The sequence below is a fragment of the Salvia hispanica genome, chromosome 6 (assembly GCF_023119035.1).
Source record: "Salvia hispanica cultivar TCC Black 2014 chromosome 6, UniMelb_Shisp_WGS_1.0, whole genome shotgun sequence".
Lineage (NCBI taxonomy): Eukaryota > Viridiplantae > Streptophyta > Magnoliopsida > Lamiales > Lamiaceae > Salvia > Salvia hispanica.
Genome location: NC_062970.1, coordinates 34,190,471 through 34,207,497, shown reverse-complemented (window position 1 = coordinate 34,207,497; position 17,027 = coordinate 34,190,471). Strand labels below are relative to the sequence as shown.

At 37.4% G+C, this 17,027-nt stretch overlaps 2 protein-coding genes, 1 long non-coding RNA gene and 1 pseudogene across 3 annotated transcripts; 2 read left to right on the top strand and 2 right to left on the bottom strand.

Annotated features, from left to right (window-relative positions):
* The first annotated feature begins 1,513 nt into the window (after positions 1 to 1,513).
* On the top strand, positions 1,514 to 2,741 carry LOC125192829 (peroxisomal and mitochondrial division factor 2-like). The gene is made up of 2 exons (XM_048090492.1): positions 1,514 to 1,610; positions 1,749 to 2,741. Exon 2 carries the CDS (start codon positions 1,758 to 1,760, stop codon positions 2,520 to 2,522), a length of 765 nt encoding a protein of 254 aa, XP_047946449.1. The 5' UTR covers positions 1,514 to 1,610; positions 1,749 to 1,757; the 3' UTR covers positions 2,523 to 2,741.
* A 445-nt stretch (positions 2,742 to 3,186) lies between these two features.
* Positions 3,187 to 5,221, top strand: LOC125197427. The gene is made up of 2 exons (XR_007172062.1): positions 3,187 to 3,611; positions 4,921 to 5,221. It is a non-coding gene; the product is annotated as an uncharacterized LOC125197427 (long non-coding RNA).
* Positions 5,222 to 5,354: 133 nt separating this feature from the next.
* On the bottom strand, positions 5,355 to 6,643 carry LOC125195191 (annotated as a pseudogene).
* A 971-nt stretch (positions 6,644 to 7,614) lies between these two features.
* LOC125193978 (mitogen-activated protein kinase 20-like) lies at positions 7,615 to 11,919 on the bottom strand. Its single transcript, XM_048091953.1, has 10 exons — positions 11,581 to 11,919; positions 10,333 to 10,741; positions 10,118 to 10,245; positions 9,951 to 10,010; positions 9,494 to 9,643; positions 9,236 to 9,391; positions 8,936 to 9,147; positions 8,758 to 8,859; positions 8,410 to 8,576; positions 7,615 to 8,319 (listed from the first exon to the last, which is right to left on the bottom strand). The coding sequence occupies exons 1-10, from the start codon at positions 11,605 to 11,607 to the stop codon at positions 7,874 to 7,876; spliced, it is 1,857 nt and encodes a 618-aa protein (XP_047947910.1). The 5' UTR covers positions 11,608 to 11,919; the 3' UTR covers positions 7,615 to 7,873.
* Positions 11,920 to 17,027: the final 5,108 nt, after the last annotated feature.

The window sequence follows — 17,027 nt, the reverse complement described above, 5'->3', positions numbered from 1 at the left end:
CAGCAAAACTATATGATCTACAACTACTGCTCTGATTCTAACCGCTTTGCTCAACGATTTCCGCCCGAGTGCAACCGCTCCGGATTTTGAACCTTTCAATTTCCCTTAATATTCATTCATTCTTTTATTTTTGTTCAGTGATCATATTGTGATAGAATTAGTATCAATGAAACCTATTGAGTAATTTTACATCTATTTTGTCCTACTACTCCAATTCGTAGCTTTCACACAGTATAATACAAAAAAACTAACAATGCATACGAATTAATTTACTCGTGTGAAAAGGTAACTTAGTCTCGTAAAACCAAATGGTGTAGAAAACTCATACTTTTATGAAAACTAACTTATGCTCTAAGGTGGCGTTCGTTCGGTTGCCATAACCAATAATCATGAGACTATCCATCTAGGATTAAGTTGTGGGATTATTTTAGTTAGAGGGGGAGACTATGACTAATTATCATGAGACTATCCATCTAGGATTAAGTTGTAGGGTTCAATCTTATGAACTAAACATTATACTGCATATTTAATCATGGAATTTAAGCTTGGCAATCGAACACTCAAACTAAGTACTGTATAAACTCAAACTACCCTGCACTCGACCCTGTCTTGCTGGATCTAGATGCAATTTGTTGTAGTACAAGTATTTAATTGTAGGAGTACATGTTTATCCAAAAATAGTGATCAATATTTTCAATCGTCTAATTCGTCTATTTTTTATATATATCGATGTAGGAGTATTATTTTAAATTTATCAGAGGGGTTTACTTGTGTTAAAGTTGGAGCTTGCGATTGAAACAAGAAAACCAAGAAAGCAAGTAAAGATGCACGGCGAATTACGTGGTTCGGCTCAATGAGCCTACGTCCACGGACAGAGGAGAAAAATTCACTATGATATCAGATTACAACTCTCATACACTTCTTCACTCAAGAATCGCACAGTACAAATGAGTATTAACTCTCCAACTCTCATGAAGAATCAAAAACTCTCTCTTGTCGATGCTTCTTCCCCTCTTGATGATGTGTGTGTATTCTAACTGAAAACTCTGCAGCTTATTCCTTTCTTATATATGCACCGTTGGAATAAGTTTAACCAACTCAACAAATCCAGTCAGCAACTTTGACACCTCATCTTCCACGTGTCACCTGCTGATTCATGGTTACATATATGACAACTTGAATGGAATGGAATATACTTTTTCATTTGTTATAAAATGTTTCAGTTTGATACAAATTTTAAGAAATTAATAAATCAGTAGAATATATCTTACTTTTAAAAGTTAAATAAAATAATAAAATATGTATAACAATAATAATAAAATAAGATACTCCATATGGTAAGATTATAGTAAGTACATGAATAAACCGCAGTGGAAAGCTTGAAAATAAGTAAATTTAATGAAACAATATGTAAAATTATTAGTAATTGAATATTTATATTTGCATAAATGAAAATTGTGATGAAGATTGATGAGCGATACACTGGGCCTTTTAAATAGACAGCATTTCGTTTCTTGACTGAAAATTCCATAAACCCTACATCTTCCGCACACCCAAGGCAGGTTATATCATTTTCTCTTCACGGAATCAATCTGAGAACAAATTTAATCGTAAAATTCCGTTTTCAATACGTCTTTTTCCTCTGTTTTATGTTGTTGTGCAATTCCTCGATTTGAGCATCTGCTTGTTTTTTGGATCAAATCTGTGTTATTATTATTTTGAATGCGTTCTATTTTTTGTGTTTATAGGAATCTTCAATGGCGGACGAGCCGTCGTTCCACGAAGAATTCGCTGATGCTGACAATGCGGATTCCTATGAGATTGCGGAGCTCAATCAAAGGATCAATGATCTCGAGGAGGAGAACACTAAGATCGTTAAGGAATACAAGCAACAGACAGATGAGCTGAAGGCATCTATTCAGAAATTGGAATCCGAGAATGCGGATTTGAAGAATCAAACGGAGAACGCGCAATCGGACAACAAGGCGTTTGGTGCTGTGGCTGCGCGCGCCGCGGATCTCGAGGGCGAGGTGTCGAGGCTGCATCACGATTTGGCGACGGCGATGATCGATTTGCAGGAATTGCCTGGATTGAAGAGCGAATTGGAGGGGGTGAAAGGGAGGGCGATGGAGAAAGATGTGAAACTGGATGCGGCGGAGAGGGAGAAGGCGTTGCTGGTGGTGGAACTGGATGCTAGGGATAAGCAAATCCAGGTTTTCAAGAAGAATGTGGAGGAATTGGAAGCTGTGGTGGGCAAGGGCAAGGGTTCTGCGGAGAAGGATGGTTTGGCGATGAAGGTGGAGAAGATGAAGGCTGAAATCAGCGTGCTGCAAAGCTGTTTGGATGATAAGGAGGTTTTGATCAAGGAGCTCGAGCGTGGTGGCATCAATGGCGATGATAGCCTCGGAAATAGGGGGTTGATTTGTGGTCTGAGGCAAAGGGAGTGGATGCTTGTGGGTGGCTCAGCCATTGCTACTGCTGCTGTAATGGTGGGGTACATACATGCTGCAAGAAAACATTGATTTGTGCTTCTTCAATGCTAGTAAGGTAGAGATTAGGAGGATTTCTACATTTCCTTTTCTTCTTGGCCGAATTGGGAGAGAGTTGTGGTTTAGTTTTGGATAATTGTTGCTTTTGGTTATAAGTTTTGGGGACATGGTTGACAGATCGGTTAAGGCTAAATAATGCACTTATTGTTCTTTTATTATTATGAGAATATGTGTTGCTCTTTTTCTTGATCATTTCTTTGATTGTCAAATTTGGCTATAAAGATAGTTTGAATCTTGATCATGTGGCATTTATTCGTTTGTGATCTTGTACTGTTTTTGTGTGCCAATATGTTATTCAGAAAATGAAGTTTCAGAAAAGTGAATATGAGCTTCTCTGCTCTATTTTTCTGTTGTCAGGACCATTTCCAGCCTTCTACAATTCCTTTCTATTACTGATACAATTATCAATTGTACCCAATATCTATCTATACAACATTTAAGTTATGTTCATTTCTCCACTGATACTGACAAACCTCTTTATTTAATTTTCAATCAATAAAGTTTGCCCTTTTACGAAGCCCATTTCGTATAGGCCCATTATACCTTCTTGAGTCGAGGCAATATTTTAATATTATTATTGTAAATTGTAATTGAGTCGAGTAAGAAAGAGTGGTAAAAGTAAAAGGTATAGGGGCGCCACTTTTGAAGGCAGAAATTTAAGGCATTTTACCGCTGTTTTAAATTCTTGGTGTGTTGGCATTTCAGCTCCTCGTGATTCGTGTTATTTTCAACCAAAAGACCTCTCTCTCTCACGCACAGAGACAGACCAGTTACAATACAGAATACAGATGGGAGTGAACCCTGTTGCTCTCCAAACAACACAAAAATAAAAGAGGAAAAGTGAATAAAGAGTCTGTCTCACTCTGAAAATCCCTTTGAACAAAATGCTGTTTTCCTACTTCCAACTCACTGCTCAGTGCTGTGCTGCATTTCCCCCCTCCCTCTCTCCCTCTGTGAACCAAACACCCCTTACGCTATTTGGGATTTTCTTCAAACTAGTGTCTTTGCTCATGCCGGCAGTGGCACCACATTTTCACGGAGCATGGCCTCTCCTCCCAAAAGGTCACTCTTTCTTTACTTCTTTCTTTCCTTACGCTATTTGGGTTTTCTTTTTTTAGCTGCCCTCGATTTGTTATTCATATGTTTTGTGTGTTCATACAGCTACATTTTCTTTACAAGTTGTGAGCATTTGCACTTACAAATTTGTCTATTTCTCTTTTTTGCTTTCTGTATTCTCTGTTTGGTTTCATACAATTTTGTCCATGGGAGATCAAATCTACAAGAAAATGTTGCTATTTAAGTTCCCCTGAACTCATTTTGCTAATACAAATGTTACTGCATGTGTATACAATTAGAGATTTTAGTGTGCATTCAGGAACTAGATGCTGTATCGAATTAAAGCAATGTACTATGAAACAAAAGCCAAAAATTAGGAGTGTCACTAACCTTTTTTGGGTAACTCAACCCTCCCTCATTAAAGTAATTCAAATCTTGAGAACAGCATAAGGGGTTTCATTTGACCTTTGATGCCAATCTTGAATGTTGTAATACTAAGGTGTCCTCTGTTTCTGCTAATTGAGGCTCTCTTCGTTCACAAATGACAAATTGAATTTGGCATAAAAGATGTATGAGAAAAAGTTGAACTTGATGAAAGTAGCTAGGTGGGTGTTTTTAGTCTTCCTGTTTTACACATCGCCTGATCTCTACTGCACCACCCAAACAAAAATCTCAGCGTATGAGTTTTCTATTTGCTTCCTCAAAGGAAACATAGCCTATTCCATTGATAACAATGTTCAGATCGATGATAACTCTCGTGTCACATGGTCGTTGGCTGATACTCAATCCACAAAAACTTAAATTCAATTAAGGTTTTTGAATGCCTATAGATATCTACTAAGCACTAATCTGAGTTATAGCGCTTAACTAGTGTTGGTACTTGGTAGAGGGAAACTTATTGGTCTCCTTCATAGTCTTCAGACATAAAGAATTATGATCCTGTGCAGATTTAAATTTTACACTGCTTGAGTTTAAATCTTGCCTTTCTTGATTATGTTTTTCATCCTCATTAAATACTTACATATCCAAAACTGGAAGCATTGCTCTGTTCCACATTGAATACAAGGCCAGAATAGTACTGTGTTGTGAGATAACACAGAAAAGCATATGCAGAATGTTGCTGTCATAACATGAAGATTTTTGTTGCCTGTGCTAAAATGAACAATTAGTGATTGTTCTTACTTGCTGCATTTCTTTTATACTTTCTAATATTGCATTATGGACCGTTGATATTCGTGTTGATTATGGAAGTTCGATTAGGTTTTCTTGTTTTTATACGGCTTGTAAGGTTGATTGTTTCGACTTTTTTGTGCAGGTCTCGAAACAGCTGAGCAGATGCTCACTTCAGAGATCTGGAGGAGCAGATCGCTACATTCGGGTGTTTAGTGAAGATGTAGATTGAGAAATTCATAATATCTAAGGTAGGGAATGAAGCCTTTGGTCCGCAAAATGCACAACAAATATTGTAAACATGTTGATAATTCTAATAGTGTGATTCGAATGAAACGAATCATCTTTCATGTCTGAGATTTCTGCTATTCTAAAATTTTCCGTTTTTTCAACTCTCACATTTGTTGTATCATTATCATATATGTACTTCACTTGCTTGATTCGCACGCATTGTTAGCTTTTTGTTTTACATCTAATGTGGGAAAGCTACGTATTTGGAGTACTCCATAGAAATTTAGTTTCATTGATACTAATTCTATCACAATATGATCACTAAACAAAAATAAAAGAATGAATGAATATTAAGGGAAATTGAAAGGTTCAAAATCCGGAGCGGTTGCACTCGGGCGGAAATCGTTGAGCAAAGCGGTTAGAATCAGAGCAGTAGTTGTAGATCATATAGTTTTGCTGCACCCATCTTAGCCTCTTTCTGCCTTGGGCGTCAAGGTCCTGCGTCTGCCACGTGGCCGCACTGTTGGCGGAATCACCAACGGCCGAGTTGATGTTGAAGTCGCGGTAGGCTGCAAGGAACGGCGCCTTGCTCCAATCCGCCTTCACGCGGCCGCCCTGGGTGGCCCAGTCGTCGGCGTTCCACAAGCTGCAGTAAACTCTCATCGCCTGCGTTTTGGGGAACGGAGTCCCGATGGCTTGGTGATTGTTGAATACTCTGATCGGAGTGTTGTCCACCATAAATCTGAACATTCAATTCAATTTCACTCAACAATTCAAAAATCAAACTAGTAATTAAGATGAACAATTTGAATTGGACTGACATGATGCGTTGGGGATTCCAGACGATGGAATAGGTGTGGAAAGACGAAGTCGGATCGAACCAGAGGCGGAATTGCTGTTCCTTATCGCCTTTGCCGCCTGGAAAAACGTTGGTGTGGACGGTGTAGGACTCACCCGATGAATTCCCCAGAAATTCCAACTAAATTTCATCGTGTCCTGCTCCTTGCAGTTCCAATTTTGAATTAGAAATTAGATTTTATAACAAATTCAATCAATTAGAAAAAGGTAAAGCGGTAATTACGTAGAATGTAGTGACGGTTCCAGCGGAGTTTCCAGGGACGAGCTTCATCTGCATATCGAATCTTCCAAATAAGTATTCATTCTTCGATTGGAAACCCGAGCCTGAGTAATGGTCTAGCGACAGAGTCAGCTGCCGCCCGCCTTCCACCACCTTGCCGCGCCCCTCGCCCCAACGACACCACCAAACAAAATAATAGGGACTACAACAAGGATGACCGATTCACAAAATGCACCACCCACTGCTGATTGTGTTTTGTTAAAGTGAGACGGGAAAGGAAGATAGTGTAGTGTTGAGTGTTTGGTTCGCAGTTGGTAGTGATACTTATAGTAGTCCAGAAAAGAGCTGTTGGTGGGGACAGCTGGGAGTGAGCTTGACCGCGGTTTCAAGAAAGAGAAAGCTGCCGAATTCTGCGTTTAAAAAAAACAGCTATAAAATAAGAACAAACAGCCCCACCAGTGTACTTCGGGCTCTTCTCGACAAGCTTCCAAACGCCGAAGTACTTGAAGTGCTTCCCGTCAACGAAGTAATCTGCCTTGGCCTTGTCCACAAGGTCCATCTCGCTGTGCCCGCTCGGCCACATCCGGACTACGTTACTCCACTTGCCATTCCACTTGTTAATCTCCTTCTGCACCCGACCCCAATGCTTGCGTAGCTTCACTTAGGTATGCTCGAACGAGCCTTCGGGTCGACCAGCGTTGTACTTATCCGCAATCCGCTGCCAGAACGCTTTGCCGCTTTGCTGGTTGCCGATCACAGTGTTCTCGGAAACGTCGACATAGTTCTTGGCCAGCCACATTGTCTCCTGCGGACTGTACTTCTTCGGCCCATCCACATCGGCAACCTTGCCCTTGCCCCTTCGTGGAGCGGGCTCCATATCGCTGATATCGTACTCATCAGTGCTAGCTGGCGATTCCATGTCCATATTGGTAGGCAGCCCGGGACTAGGCGTTGCATCTGGATCGGGTGTCGGCGGCACTTGCCAGTTCTGGGAGTTCACGAAATCGTCCATCTGGCGTTGGTCGCTGTTAAACCAATCCATAGAACTCAAAAAGTCTTGAAATGCTAAAGGATTGAGAGTGAGAGTTTGTGTGGAAGAGTATTAACAATGGAGCAAATATAGTGTATAAATAGAAAAAAAAAATTGAAAATGCGTGGGGACTTGCTGCCCGGCCCGAACGCAATAAACGTTGGGACGGGCCGCATGGGGTACGGCACGGGCACGCATAACGCCGGCCGGGACGGGACTCGGGAGCGGCCCCGGGACGCAACTACATCCTCGGGACCGTCCCGGGCCGGGACGCAAGGAGCTCCAACGGTGAATTCGGGCCGGGACTCGCGAGTTGCGGCCCGACCCGTCGGCGTTATTGATGCTCTCAAAATAAACTTCTCTTTAATGAATTTAAAGACACCAAACTAGCCTGGAACAAAATTAAAAGAGGATTCAAACTAGCATGGCAAATCGAAATTTACATATGATTGAGCTTGACCGTCTTAGACCCAAATTTTTTTATATACATGCTAGTAATATGTTAGAAGAGAGATTTCCATTCCAAAATCAACAGAAGCAAAAACTCATCTTGTACAAAAGTAAAAATGATGAAAAACATAAGTAAAAGGTAACATTAGCTAAGGGATTCACCACCAAAATAAGGTGATGCTATCAAACATGTTACAATCGTATTAGGGCTGTTCCTGCTGCCCTACAAGCCCCCTGTTACTGTACACGACGGCCATCCCCCCAAGCAGTAAATATATACTCCAAGGTGTATTGCCTTAAATACGTGTGCTAATACATCCTCGCCATGCCATACTGAACACTACCTACCTTTCTGTGTGCAGCTGCATTGGCGTTTGTAGCTGTGTAAGTCGGAGCTCTGGTCTGCAGAAGGTTCGTGTCAACCCCGACTCTGTCATGAGCGTAATCAACCTTCATCACTGCAGCCCGACTAACACAGAAAGGATTGCTGCCCGTGTTAACTGCTGTATCCGGAGCTAGTTTAGCAGCCATCCCACAGTTGGGCATTTGCTTCGTCATCTGAGGTGGCAAGGTTTTCTGAGTCTCGGCTGCTGGCCTCTCCAGCCTGTCTTTGCTGCTTCTATAGTAACAACTTGTCGGCGGGATAGGGGGAGGAGCCACACCCGTTCGTGCCAGAGTTCTTCCCTCATAACCATCTCTTGTGGCGTTCCCACTCTCGTATGGAAAAACAGGGCCAACTACTTTACCTGGTTTAGCTGTGTAGGGTTTGAGATATTAGACATCAGTTCCTGAGAAAACGTATGGTAAATATGGAACGAGAGAGGTTTTTCGTTATATCGAACAACCTTGTAGGATCCTCTGCGGTGGCTGCAATGTTCTAGGCAAACTACTATGGATCCCATTGAAATCTCTTGACTTCCGGCCGCATGATTCTTCACCATTTTGCCAATCTTTGGGATGAACGGTAGCTTGATCCTTAGGTGGTACTGCACCAGAATGTACAACGGTAGACCTGCATCATGCAAAAGATTGCTGGTGAGTGCACGAAATAGACTAATAGCCGATTGCCACAAACATATAATCAAGAACACGAATATAGGGAATATCTTCGAATTACTAGCACGTAAATAATGGACTTCCGCATCCAAAGTCGGAGACAGAAATTCGGTCAAGGTTGAATTTAATAGTACTACCTAGGAAGGGAGGCATGCTTTCTTTCGAGAGGAATTGCTGGTGAGCTTTTGCCAATGTTTTCTTCCAAATGAGCAAATTGTTTCTTGAACTGATCAAGAGCACTAGGTAAAAGATAATTCCCGGTATTAGCAACTTGCATCTTCAAAAGTGAAGAGATTGAGTAAAAAAGAATATCACCTCGGATAGACAAAGGTAGTTCTCTCGATTCCATTGATGTAGTCCTTCAACAGCTGAGGATGGTACTCTAGTATCTCGCGGAATATTAACTCCCGAATGTCCTCTTTTGTCACCTTCCGCCTCTCAAATTCAAATTCCATCTTCGAAATTGGATGACAGGATGGTTCTCTGTCGACTTTGGCCAATCCCTTGAAGTACGGATCAGCTAGTGCCTAAAGGCAAACAAGAGAGATGCAGCATTTAATCATCCCGAGCTTTCAAATAATTTCCAATCAGAAAGGGATTCAGGCCATAGCAAACCTCTTGAGCTGTAGGCCGGTCCCTTGGATCAAAAGCAAGCAGCTTCTCCAAGAGCCGAAGGGCTAATGGATCAGCATTTGGAAATTTCTGTGAAAAAGGAACCGGCGGCTTCTTTCTCATGCTTGTGAGATATCTCCTAGCCTTCTCATTACGCACCTAAAAAGAAGAATACGAGAAAGATACTACCAAACCTAAGTATGGTCTCATATGCAACGAGAGCCTTCAAATTTATAGAAAAAAATGGCAAAGAATGCATACTCGAGAAATCGTATCCATTGAAGGAGTGCCGAGTAGATCGGTTATCATGTCCAGCTGATGAACAACATTCTTTCCAGCAAAAAGTGGTCTTCCCGTCAGCACCTCAGCAAAAATGCAGCCGATACTCCATATGTCAATAGCTGGAGTATACTGAAATGTACAGTAAAAAATTCAAGATGGAACTATGGCCAAAAATGTTGATGCCATGGCACAAGAAGAACAAACTAAACCTATAAATGAGCTTCACACACCAATGCTCCCGATGAGGCATTGAAGAGAATCACACACGGGGCACTTCACCATTTGATGACAAGTGTACGGATGTACCCAACTGTTATAAAACTCTCATGCCCTTATGATCCTATTCACAATCTCTCTATACGACAATACACCAATCCAATATTGAGAATACAGCGACTGGGAAACAATGGAGAGGGAGACAAATGCAGAAACATACCTTTGAGAAAAACGAGCCGCATAATTCTGGAGCCCTGTACCATCTAGTAGCCACATAATCCTGTGTTTTATGACAGGGTGCATACAACTATCAGAAAGAGGCATAAAGAAAAGCAGCCCTTCTAATTGTTTATAATAAATAACAATGACAAAAACACATGTTCATACCGTCCAAAATATAGTCGTCGGTGTGTCACTGAATGCAACTCTGGCCAATCCAAAATCACATATTTTCAGTTTACAATTTGCATTTGCTAGAATGTTCTTTGGTTTCAAATCACGGTGGTAGACATTAGCTGCAGCATATATTCATAGTAATGATCAAATAAAAGATTTACTCTTTATCTGATTTTTCAGGGTGGGAATACAAGTAGAAGGATTACCTGTGTGAATATATTTAAGGGCACGAAGCAATTGGTAAAGAAAAAATTGGTAATGTTCCCGTGTCAAGTCATCATTTGCTTTGATAACTTGATGTAGATCAGTCTCCATTAGCTCAAAAACCACGTAAATATCTTTGAATTCCCTCCTTGAAGGGGGAAGCATGATATGCTTGATCTCGACAACATCTGGATGCCGCAAAAGCCTGAGAAGCTTTACCTCTCGGAGAATCCGAGCAGCATCAGATATGTGCTCGAAGATGCCATGGATTTTCTTTATTGCAACCTTGTCACCAGTATGAGTGTCGATCGCAGAACAAACAACACCATAACTTCCTTTTCCTACAACCTCCTGGATTATATACCTGCTTGCCTCGCCATACTCAGAAAAGAAGTCCATTTCCTTAGAACCCTGATTCAATCAAAGCAATTTGATAAACAGTGCAAGGGAGCATATGATATATACAGTCACAATTTATTAAACAACGAAATAAACTGTAACTGCAGACAACAATTGCACTACATATAATACAGCACTTCAGTTATACACCACCCAGTGGGTATTAAAAACATTTCAAGCTATAGCTAAAAAAAGGAGAGTAGGTACAGAGATGCAGGAGATTGGCCACAATATAAGAATGAAGATAGCTCATTTTATCGACAAACAAGCACACAAACACAAAGAAACATCTACAGAAGAAACCATTTCACATATCATCCTTGTCAAGGAAATGCAACAATATACTTAACATTTTGATTTAAGCTTCATTGGATCTTGATCAGTCATATAAAAAAACTACACCGCTTTCGTTTCTTGAACTTGAAGTTAGTTTAAGCGTTCAATCAGAGATGATGAGAAATATGCAGTGTAACAAATATCTCGAAAACATTCGGTAATTCATTTCTTTGAAAGAATCTACTGAATTCAAATGCACAAATTCCAATCATCATCCATCCATCACCAGTCTAATCAAACATCACTTCAATCAATGGCAGTTTACCAAAATTGATGTATTTTAAACAAATCAACAACAACCCAATTTGAAACTCGTCATAAAAGAAGAGTCTTTCTTTCTTTTTCTTTATTTCTTGAAGACAAATATACAAAACAAGTAAAACTGATAATTAAGAACAGCCAAATCTATCCCCAAAAAAATCGTGTTTTTGTTAAATCATAAACCTCAAAAAAACTTTTCTTTTTTCAATCACAATCGCGAGAGAGAGGGAGGGAGGGAGAGAGGACGAGCTCACCTTCTTTTTAAGGTGATCGGACTGCATTGTTCCAAAACCCAAGAAAAGAATCTTGAGCAGCAGCTCTCCGAATGCGAAAATTGAAATAAGCAATTCCCCACGAATTTCAAGGAAATTTGAACAGAGAACACAGCCGCATTTGGGGCATCCAAGTCGAAAGAGCAGTTGAGTTCCGCCTGGAATCAGAGTAGAAAAAAGAGAAAGCGATCCCTCATACTTATCACCAGCAATCCTAGAACAAGCTTATTCACACGAGTGCGTGAATGTGTGGATCTTAAGGAACGTTGCGGTTGCTTCTGACACCGACACTAACTGTAGGGGAGAGAATGTGTATATCTATATGTATAGAGACTAAGTGTTGTGTATATTTGACCTGTAAATCTCTGCTTCCGAGTTGTACCATTTGCAACTTTGCTTTGGATAAGATTATGTAGGGAATATATAATACTCTCTCTTTCATATCACACTTACGGGACAACACTAAATTTTAGGAATTTTTATTTTGGGTGTTAAATAAAAAAAGAAAATATAATTTTTATATTGGCGTGAGAGAGAATTTTTTTCAAAAAAATGGAAGTGTGACATTTTTTATGGGACAAACTAAAACGGAAAGTGTGACATCTATTATGTAAGTTTGTAACGATGGAGTACTAAGTAAGTAGTAAGTATTATTTAAATATGTAGTGTGTTTGTTTCATAATATTGAATATTATAAATTGTTCTAGATGCGTAATTATATGATAATTAGTTATACCTAATCTTTTCTAACTAAAATAATCTCATAACTCAATCATAAATTATGAGTACTATCTTAGTATAGTACTCTCCGTCCGCGAAAGGAGTCTCATTTTTACCCGGCATGAATTTTAAGAAATTTTAAGAAAAGTGGGTGGAAGAAAGTTAGTGAAACGTGTCTCACTTGTATATATTAGTTTTAAATGATATGTGAGCGAAATGAGTTAGTGGAATGTGAGGCCTCTTAGCTATTTATTAATGAACCTGGACTACTATTTGCGGACGGACTAAAATGGAAAAATGAGACTCCTATTTGCGGACGGAGTGAGTACTATTTTATACTCCCTTTGTCCCACTAGAAATGAAACGTTTTCCTTTTTGGGTTGTCCCATTAAAAATGAAACGTTTCTTAAAATAGAAATAACTTTATCTCTACTTTTCCCTTACTCTTACTTTACTCTCTCTTCTTTAATTCACAAAACAACACTACATAAATCATGTACTGAAAAGCAAACGTTTCATATTTATTGGGACGGAGGGAGTATACGAAACCAAACACTGCCCTTTGGTCACATGGCATATTCTACGCATGGATTGCTAGAAAATCTTAAACGCGTATCTCTCGCAACAGTTAAAATTATTACCGAAGAAGTAAGTCACGGTCTCACGGAGGTAGCGAAAACCAATTTAAGTTTTAATAGAATTTTCTGATTGCATCACTTGACAGATAGAATTGAACATATTATAGGTATTTATGTTTGTACTTTGATTAATTATTTGACATGTTACATATAGATATCTAGAGTTTTATCATAAGAGATCATATTTCACTGTGAGATACATTTTTCAAATTAAAATTCTCATTACATTTTTTAATATTTATAGAATATAACAACCAATATCAAAATTTGATCCAAAACAAACAAAAGATTTTGCCATGAGACAATCTCATGCAAGACTATATATACCAATAAATGTGCCGAAAGTACTATGTTTGAGCTTGACATTTAAAGAGTGCAATAATGTAGAACTTTTTAATAAAGGAAAAGTAGATTTAGTGTCATATCACCCAACAAAGTAGTTTCTTTGCTGGTAAGGATTGGTTTAAACTTGAAAAACATACTACTACTACTACTATAAATTTTCTGTCGTCTTTACCATTATTATTTGATGCCCATAACATCTTTCCCCTATTAATGTGTTTTCAAGTTACATCAACATAGTTTTACACTTTAAGTTATGAATAAAACAAGAGATAGCACTTCAATTACAAATTACATAAGAATAATAATACTACTATTAATGCTCGCTAGATATATATACACACAAATATTATAGTACTACTTACAATTCTTCTCTCGTCTTATAGGTGCTCTTTTACTTGAGCAAATGATCTATTAATCGAGAAATCATTTGGCATGAATACACCCACACATGCATGAAAAAGATATAGTACGTAATTCATTGGTTTTGCATATTTTTAATATGTTTTTATACGGAGTATATAATCACATAACATTAATGCTTGTTGAGTTATGCAATCTATCGCTTGCAGTATTATTTTTATAAATTCATGTGTAAAATATTCACAACACGAGGTCTTAATTAATTTTTAAATCTAGTAGAAACAACTGATCAAGATCAAGTCTGTAATAAAATATAGGTTACGTGCAAAATACAATATAGTTTTGAGGCCATCAATCACTATTATGAAAAAGTAGTTTTAGTTGTGCGATGGAAAAAGTAGATGACTTATATATAATTACAAGCATGCATATTTTATACACATAAATAATATTTAAACCACATATTTTTGTGATTAAGACCCATTGCATGTTATCTCGTGCTTTATATATAAACATATTGTCAATTCTGTGAACCATTCATTCTATAAATATGTAAACCAGTCAAGAAAATATTGTTGTAAAGCAAAATCTACGAAAAGAGGAACAAAAGACAAGTCGAATCGTCCCGATCTCTCATCTAATAATGCATTAATATATATATATTCCAACGTATATATACCACTTCATGATCTTTTATTTATTTTTGTTTAAGTTGTGATTTCTTAACTAACAAGATTTCGTTAGCACTAGCAATAGTACATGTGATAGCTGGATATAATAGAACAAAAGAGATGTCGGAAGCATCTCTCATCTTAGTCATCTAATAATACATGTACGGTATCGTTCGACTCATTATCATATGATTATCCATCTAAAATAAAATTATGGTATTATTTTAGTTGGAAATCTATCTAGGGTTAAATTGTGAGACTATCTTATAAACCAAACATAAGTACTCCATATTTAATCATGAAATATGTAAACTGAACAAACCCCGTAATTAACATAAATATATAATCTTGTACTACATAGCAATATATCATGTTTAGTGAGACTATAAGGAATGCAAAAATGTTTATTACACACTTGATCTTGATCTAGTATTGATCTGGATTATTTGAATGTTATTGACGCGACAATAGGTTTGTGTTAAAATGACAACCCCTCTTAAAGTGACACTGTGACACCACTTATACAGCAATATTATAAACGCTACACAGCAATATTACAAACACTACACAACAATCTATAGATTGTCATGTATAGTGTGTCGAATATTGCTGGACAAGAAAAAATGTTGTATAAAGAGCAGCAAATTGCTGACCGAGTTTTTCAGATTTTTTTTTCTTTTTTTTGCAATGTGGCAGTTTATTATTCGTCCACGTGTACAAATGATTGGCTAGGAATAGTGGTATGGTGTTATTTTAAAGGGTGGTGGCACCCTAACATGCCCCACGACAATATTATCGATTTGATTGAATTAAATATTTATAATATTCTCATACGTTGTTGAACCGTGGGAGTTTGATCAATATAGCTTATCGACCTAATTAATTAAGTAGTTCTATAATCTTGAAGAATAAGATAAAACACAAACAAACTTAAAATTTATAAAATAATTTATAGTTGCTGGTCAAATTTTAAGAGAGACTATTTAATTTATGTATAAAGTAATTAATTATAGGGGTGTTCGGTTGCCAAGATTAAATCTCATGATTAAATATGTATCAATTTATAAGATTGAACCCTACAACTTAATCATAGATAGATAGTCTCATGATAATTAATCACAGCCTCCTTCCTCCAACTAAAATAATCCCATAATTTAATTCTAGATGAATAGTCTCATAATTATTAGTTATAATAACCAAAGTATTTTTGGGCCCTATAAATAAATAAAACACTACATACGTACATGGATACACAGCATAAATCCAAATCTACGAGATTTTACACTAGCGCCAAAAGCTGGGATTAGATCAACTTATTTTTTATGAGAAAAGAAAATTGAACCATAAAAAGTTACCAAAAAAGTTGAAATTCCACTCTAGCTAAATCGAGACATTGTGGAAGCTGATTGTACGAAAATTTGTCAGCCATTAAAGTATTGCTTTTTATTAAAGAGTGAGAAACATTAGGTGCCATTTACATAGTTCATTTTTTTTAAAAGGATATAACATTTTTGACCTAAAATATTTTATATTTAATATTTTTTTGTTTGTTAATTCAAAATTTGTGAGTTCAAATAAGCAAGTGTGGACTTCTAATATAAATGAAATAATAGATGCGAATATTAATAATTGAAAAGGAAACGAAAAGGAGGTCATATTGCATGGTCCAAGAATTACTACGTTGGCTTCATATAATGTGATTAGAAATCTCATGCACTTGTGCTACTATTATTTTATTTATTGTAAAGGATTTTTAATTAAAAAAAAATTGCTTTTCATTTATAAGAAGAGGTACACATCATGTAGATTAACTAGAAGAGATACACGTGTACATTAAATAGAGCCATACAGATTAGTAAGTGAAATTAGATTATATATCTTCTATTTTCGTAGTCGGTTAGACCGACTTTGGGAAGGTATATATGTAACAGGGAGAGCTTCCTCCTATCAAAAATAGGGAAGGTAATTATCATAGCAGTCTGATAATAGAAAATTTATTTGAGAAGAAAGTTTTGGGCACTTTAGGATCAAGAATTATAAATCGGAATCAAGAGTACTGAGCTTGGATAAAATTATATCAGGTGTGTAAGTATACATCACTCTTTTAATTTTATAGAGGTTATAGTATTAATTGTTATGTGTTAAATTGGAGTAAGTATTTGGATTATATGGTGGAATATGATTTGAATGTATGATTGGTGTAAGGGATGTATTTATATATTGTGTTGAAATTATTTCATAGAATATAATGTGAATATTGATTAATGCTATGGATACATCCGACATTGAAGCACATGAATCATATGATTAAAGAGGATTTGTGACGGTCTTGCCCTGGATTTGAAAATATAGAGGGACCTATGAGCTAATACAGAGGGACCTTCGGGTCATAGAGGGGCCTATGAGTCCAATACATAAGGACTTTCGGGTCATAGAGAAATCCCGGGCAGATACCACACTTGATGTGTCACAGAATAATAAATTGATCAAAGAGGCAATATGCATATGAAAATGAAATTATTTATGATATATGCTCTGTATTGTGTATGATTATATACGTTATTTTGTGGTTAATGAAGACATAGAGTAAAGTAAGTGAAAGGAAAATATAGAGATGATATTGTTTTTATTTTTATAAATTTTGTTTATGAAACAGAAAGAATTTTTGTTTATTACAAATGTGTACCTCAGAGGG

What these genes read in the sequence shown, in the direction of transcription:
- LOC125192829 (XM_048090492.1), top strand. Translation starts at nt 1,758, where the DNA reads ATGGCGGACGAGCCGTCGTTCCACGAAGAATTCGCTGATGCTGACAAT.
- LOC125193978 (XM_048091953.1), bottom strand. Translation starts at nt 11,607, where the DNA reads ATGCAGTCCGATCACCTTAAAAAGAAG. An exon ending in CAATGGATACGATTTCTCGA is followed by an intron (nt 9,392 to 9,493) that starts GTATGCATTCTT and finishes TCTTCTTTTTAG; the next exon opens with GTGCGTAATGAGAAGGCTAG. An exon ending in ACCGGCCTACAGCTCAAGAG is followed by an intron (nt 9,148 to 9,235) that starts GTTTGCTATGGC and finishes GTTTGCCTTTAG; the next exon opens with GCACTAGCTGATCCGTACTT.